The 6,000-nt window shown below is 49.6% G+C and overlaps 1 protein-coding gene across 4 annotated transcripts in view; it reads left to right on the top strand.

The window, feature by feature from the left end:
* The window catches only part of ppef1 (protein phosphatase, EF-hand calcium binding domain 1), a 194,423-nt gene extending 189,142 nt beyond the window's left edge, over positions 1 to 5,281 (top strand). For all 4 annotated transcript variants that reach the window (XM_068039833.1, XM_068039832.1, XM_068039835.1 and 1 more), the window contains one exon: positions 4,951 to 5,281. In XM_068039833.1, coding sequence (XP_067895934.1) covers positions 4,951 to 5,132 — 182 coding nt within the window. In that variant the 3' untranslated portion in view covers positions 5,133 to 5,281. The remainder of the gene's footprint in view (positions 1 to 4,950) is intronic.
* The last annotated feature ends 719 nt before the right edge of the window (positions 5,282 to 6,000 follow it).

A 6,000-nucleotide genomic window follows, 5' to 3' on the forward strand; every position in this document is an offset into this window, starting at 1 on the left:
AGTGGTGATGGTGATGTAATAGTCACATGAGTATTAGGCTTGGAAGAAGCAAGAAGCATCATGGGAGGTGTTAGCAAGACTTGCTTAAGGAGTGTGTATCGTTGTGTAAATACGATAAACGAGTTATTATTTAGATCTACACCAACTCAGAGTTCTGTAGACAAAGCTCGACCCAGCAATGAACAACATGCAACATTATGCTCTCCTCGGTTGCGAGTTTGGAGGAGGGAAGGGCATATAATCGGGCAAGATGGTGGCAGGTGTGGATCCTCACTCTGTGCCGCCTCCACCCTGATTAACTCTGGCGGCAAGGCCTGTGGATGGCCTTCCCGCTCTGCCACCAATGGAGGCCCTTACGGGACTATTATTTCCCAATTAAGAGCCTCTTTCTGCTGCCGCTGGTATTAACCCAGCAGACCTGTCACCACATGGGGGACAGGACAGGCCAACCAGTGCGCGGTTGCTTGTGATATCCTGGGGCAGGGCGAGGGAGCGATCCCTCGTTCAAAAGCACTCCGTGCCTGACTGAGGGACTCGGCATTGGGAAGGGGAGGCCTGTGACAGCCACCCTCCTGCCCTTGCTGCCAACATCCCTACACCCCCTCACATGTGACCCCAACCCATGAAACCCCTCCTGCCATCACTTACCTCTGGTCTGGGTCATCTGCGCTCCTGGGCCTCCAGTGGATGTCATTCTGGCAGCAGCCATTACCTTCCCGGAAACACCGCCAAGCAAAAGTGCTGCTGGACTCTAATTGGCCAGCAGCTCTTAGTGGGTGGGACTTCCTGCCCTCAGGGTCCCGATCCCAGGGCAGGTCTACCAGTGACCTGCTAATTTCCTGATTGGCTCGTCTTACAGCGTGCCTCCATGGAAAAAGCAACGCTGGTCTCTCGCCAGCTCTCCAACCAGCGGCCGAAAGCTCCCATCGCTTCTATAAAATTCCCCCTTTTGTGTACCTCGGGCGGTGTGTACATCGGGCGATGTGTACAGAGGGTTATGTGCAAATCAGGTGGTGTGTACATCAGGCATCTTGTACAAAGGGTGATGTGCAAATCGGGCAGTGTGTACATTGGGCAGTCTGTACATTGGGCAATGTGGACATCGGCAGTGTGTACATCGGGCAATGTGTACAAGGTGATGCGTACCTCAAACAGTGTTTAAATCAGGCCGTGTGTACAGCAGGTGGGGTATACATCAGGCAGTGTGTAAGAAGGTGATGTGTACCTCAAGCAGTGTATACATCGGACGGTGTGTATGTAGGCCGATGTGCAAATTGAGCGGTGTGTACATCTGGCGGTGTGTACATCTGGCAGCGTGTACACAGGGTGATGTGTACATTGGGTGGTGCACACATCGGGCGGCGTGAACATCGGGCGGTGTGTACATTGGGCAGGGTGTAAACTGCACAGTATGCACATCGGGCAGGGTGTAAGAAGGTGATGTGTACATCGGGCAGGATGTACATTGGGCAGGGTGTACATCGGGCAGTGTGTAAGAAGGTGATGTATATATTGGACAGGGTGTACATTTGGCAGGGTGTACATCGGGCAGTGTGTAAGAAGGTGATGTGTACATCGGGCAGTGTGTAAGAAGGTGATGTGTACATCGGGCAGGGTGTACATGGGGCAGGGTGTACATCAGGCAGTGTGTAAGAAGGTGATGTGTACATCGGGCAGTGTGTAAGAAGGTGATGTGTACATTGGGCAAGGTGTACACTGGGAAGGGTGCTCATCAGGCAGTGTGTAAGAAGGTGATGTGTACATCGGGCAGGGTGTACATCGGGCAGTGTGTACATCGGGCAGTGTGTAAGAAGATGATGTGTACATCAGGCAGGGTGTACATGGGGCAGGGTGTACATCAGGCGGTGTGTAAGAAGGTGATGTTTACATGGGGCAGGGCGTACATTGGGCAGGGTGTACATCGGGCAGTGTGTAAGAAGGTGATGTGTACATCGGGCAGGGTGTACATTGGGCAGTGCGTAAGAAGGTGATGTGTACATCGGGCAAGGTGTACATTGGGAAGGGTGCACATCAGGCAGTGTGTAAGAAGGTGATGTGTACATCAGGCAGGGTGCAAGAAGGCAGTGTGTACATTGGGCAGTGTGTAAGAAGGTGATGTGTACATCAGGCAGGGTGTACATGGGGCAGGGTGTACATCAGGCGGTGTGTAAGAAGGTGATGTTTACATGGGGCAGGGCGTACATCGGGCAGGGTGTACATCGGCAGGGTGTAAGAAGGTGATGTGTACATCGGACAGGGTGCACATCGGGCAGTGTGTAAGAGGTGATGTGTACATCGGGCAGGGTGTACATCGGGCAGGGTGTACATCGGGCAGTGTGTAAGAAGGTGATGTGTACATCGGGCAGGATGTACATCGGACAGGGTGCACATCGGGCAGTGTGTAAGAAGGTGATGTGTACATCGGGCAGGGTGTACATCGGGCAGGGTGTACATCGGGCAGTGTGTAAGAAGGTGATGTGTACATCGGGCAGGATGTACATCGGACAGGGTGCACATCGGGCAGTGTGTAAGAAGGTGATGTGTACATCGGGCAGGATGTACATTGGGCAGGGTGTACATCAGGCAGTGTGTAAGAAGGTGATGTGTACATCAGGCAGGGTGCAAGAAGGCAGTGTGTACATCGGGCAGTGTGTAAGAAGGTGATGTGTACATCAGGCAGGGTGCAAGAAGGCAGTGTGTACATCGGGCAGTGTGTAAGAAGGTGATGTATACAGTGGCACAGTGGTTAGCACCGCAGCCTCACAGCTCCAGCGACCCGGGTTCAATACTGGGTACTGCCTGTGTGGAGTTTGCAAGTTCTCCCTGTGTCTGCGTGCGTTTTCTCCGGGTGCTCCGGTTTCCTCCAACAAGCCAAAAGACTTGCAGGTTGGTAGGTAAATTGGCCATTATAAATTGCCCCTAGTATAGGTAGGTGGTAGGGAAATATAGGGACAGTTGGGGATGTGGTAGGAATATGGGATTAGTGTAGGATTAGTAAAAATGGGTGGTTGATGGTCGGCACAGACTTGGTGGGCCGAAGGGCCTTTTTCAGTGCTGTATCTCTAAACTAAACTAAACATTTGGCAGGGTGTACATCGGGCAGTGTGTAAGAAGGTGATGTGTACATCGGGCAGGGTGTACTTTGGGTAGGGTGTACATCGGCAGTGTGTAAGAAGGTGATGTGTACATCGGGCAGGGTGCAAGAAGGCAGTGTGTACATTGGGCAGTGTGTAAGAAGGTTATGTGTACATCAGGCAGGGTGTACATGGGGCAGGGTGTACATCAGGCAGTGTGTAAGAAGGTGATGTGTACATCGGGCAGTGTGTACATCGGGAGGGTGTAAGAAGGTGATGTGTACATCGGGCAGGGTGTACATCAGGCAGTGTGTACATCGGGCAGGGTGTACATTGGGCAAGGTGTACATCGGGCAGTGTGTAAGAAGGTGATGTGTACATTGGGCAGGGTGTACATCGGGCAGTGTGTAAGAAGGTGATGTGTACATCGGGCAGGGTGTACATCGGGAGGGTGTAAGAAGGTGATGTGTACATCGGGCAGGGTGTACATCAGGCAGTGTGTACATCGGGCAGGGTGTACATTGGGCAAGGTGTACATCGGGCAGTGTGTAAGAAGGTGATGTGTACATTGGGCAGGGTGTACATCGGGCAGTGTGTAAGAAGGTGATGTGTACATCGGGCAGGGTGTACATCGGGCAGTGTGTAAGAAGGTGATGTGTACATTGGGCAGGGTGTACATCGGGCAGTGTGTAAGAAGGTGATGTGTACATCGGGCAGGGCGTACATCGGGCAGGGCGTACATAGGGCAGTGTGCAAGAAGGTGATGTGTACATCGGGCAGGGCGTACATCGGGCAGGGCGTACATAGGGCAGTGTGCAAGAAGGTGATGTGCACCTCAAGCAGTGTGTACATTGGGCAGGCAGTACATTGGGCAGGGAGTACATTGGGCAGGGAATACATCGGGCAGGGAGTACATCGGGCAGGGAGTACATCGGGCAGGGAGTACATTGGGCAGGGAGTACGTCGGGCAGGGAGTACGTCATGCAGGGTGTACATCGGGCAGGGAGTACATTGGGCAGGGTGCAAGAAGGTGATGTGCATCTCAAGCAGTGTGTACAGTGGGCAGTGTGTACAGCGGGCAGTGTGTATATCAGCCCAAGTGTAGAAATCTCTAAAAAGCCAGTGAACGGATACAAACATAATTGAAGAGGCTACTGGAATTGGCCTTTATCTGAAAAGAGCTGGAATACAAAGGGTTGGAAGTTATGTTACAGTTGTATAAATCTCTGCTTAGACCATATCTGGGGGATTGCGTTCAGCTCTGGGCACCACACCTCGGGAAGGATAAATTAACCTTGGAGGGGATGTAGAACAGATTCACCAGAATGATCACACAGCTGAAAGGGTTAAATTGTGAGAACCATTTGTACAGACTAGGCTTGTATTCCCTTGTGTACAGAAGATTAAGGGGGTGATCTAATCAAAGTGTTTACAATGACTAAAGGATTTGATAGGGAGATTGACCAGTATTCCTCAGGGATTCTCCCAGTGAACCCCTCATGCAGTGTTTCTCATGGATTCTCCTGATAAACCCCACATTCTACTAATGACCCCCATGGAATATTGTTGATGTATCTATCTGGGATATCCCCCAATCTTCTCTCAAAGATACGGGGGCCACCCTGTGGAATATGGTACTGGGATATCAGCATGTTTAGTGGTGCTGGTTAGTGCGTTATTGAGACCCCTTGTAGAAAGCTCGTTAAACGGAATGTGCATCTTGTGACTTGGCAAGTACAAATGGAATTCTTATTCACAATTGGGCAGGGTTCTGCTTTATCTAACTGGAGATGAGCTTTAAAAGCTGTAAGGTTAAAATAAGGCAGTGACACACAGTTACCACGCCCAGTAATCGCCCGCCAATCTTTCCCGTCAGGAATGATCTCCATTGAGGAATTCCGCCAGACCTGGAAACTGTTCAGTTCCCATCTGCACATCAATATGGATGATCAGTGTATTGATGACTTGGCTCGTAGCATTGACTTCAACAAGGATGGCAGCATAGATTTCAATGAGTTCCTGGAGGCGTTCCGTTTGGTACAGAAGGATGATCAATAACATTAGAAACTGAATGTAAAGATAGTTTAAATATTCATCAACTGTGTCTTGCCTGAAAAGCAGAGTTTGTCCAGCATCATATATAAATGTCCATCTGTATGACATTTTCATGTTAAAATACCTGAAATGTAAATATCTTTCTTATAATAAATGGAGAAATATTGTTTCAAAATGTCTCATTTGTTTTAATTCTCTTTTGCTGAGTCTGATCATTGATATTGTACAGTGAGAGAATATTTCATCATAAGCATTTCAACAACCTGTGTTTTTAACATATTGAAAACACAAATGGGGGTCAGGAAGAAAACAGTGAATCAGGATCAAAAACAGCAACTTATATTTATACAGCAGCTTTAACCTAGTGAAACGTCACAAGTCACTTCACAGGAGACAAAAAAATTGACATGTAGGCACAGGAGAAGATATCAGGGCAGATGACAAAGTTTGGTCAAAGAGGTAGATTTTTAGGTGTGCGTTAAAGGAGCAGAGAGCAGTGGTGAGGAGCTGAAGTTTAAGGAGGGAATTCCAGACAGCTGAATGCTCAGCTACCAATGGTGAGGTGATGGAAATCAGGGATCCACAAGCAAGAGCGTACATTTTTCAGAGGGCTGGAGGAGATGACGGAGATAGGGAAGGGAGAGGCCATGGAGCAATTTGAAAATCAGGATGACAGTTTTAAAATCGGGGTGTTGCCGGACCCAGAGCCAATGTAGGTCTGTGAGCACGGGGTGATGGGTGATCAGGACTTGGTGTGGGTAAGGACACGGACAGTGGAGTTTTAGATGAGCTGAAGTTTCTGGAGAGTGGAAGATGGGAGACTAGCCGCGAGAGTATTGGAATGGTCAAGTTGAGAGGTAACTAAGGCATG

The sequence above is a fragment of the Heterodontus francisci genome, chromosome 10, assembly GCF_036365525.1.
Source record: "Heterodontus francisci isolate sHetFra1 chromosome 10, sHetFra1.hap1, whole genome shotgun sequence".
In the NCBI taxonomy this organism is placed as follows: domain Eukaryota; kingdom Metazoa; phylum Chordata; class Chondrichthyes; order Heterodontiformes; family Heterodontidae; genus Heterodontus; species Heterodontus francisci.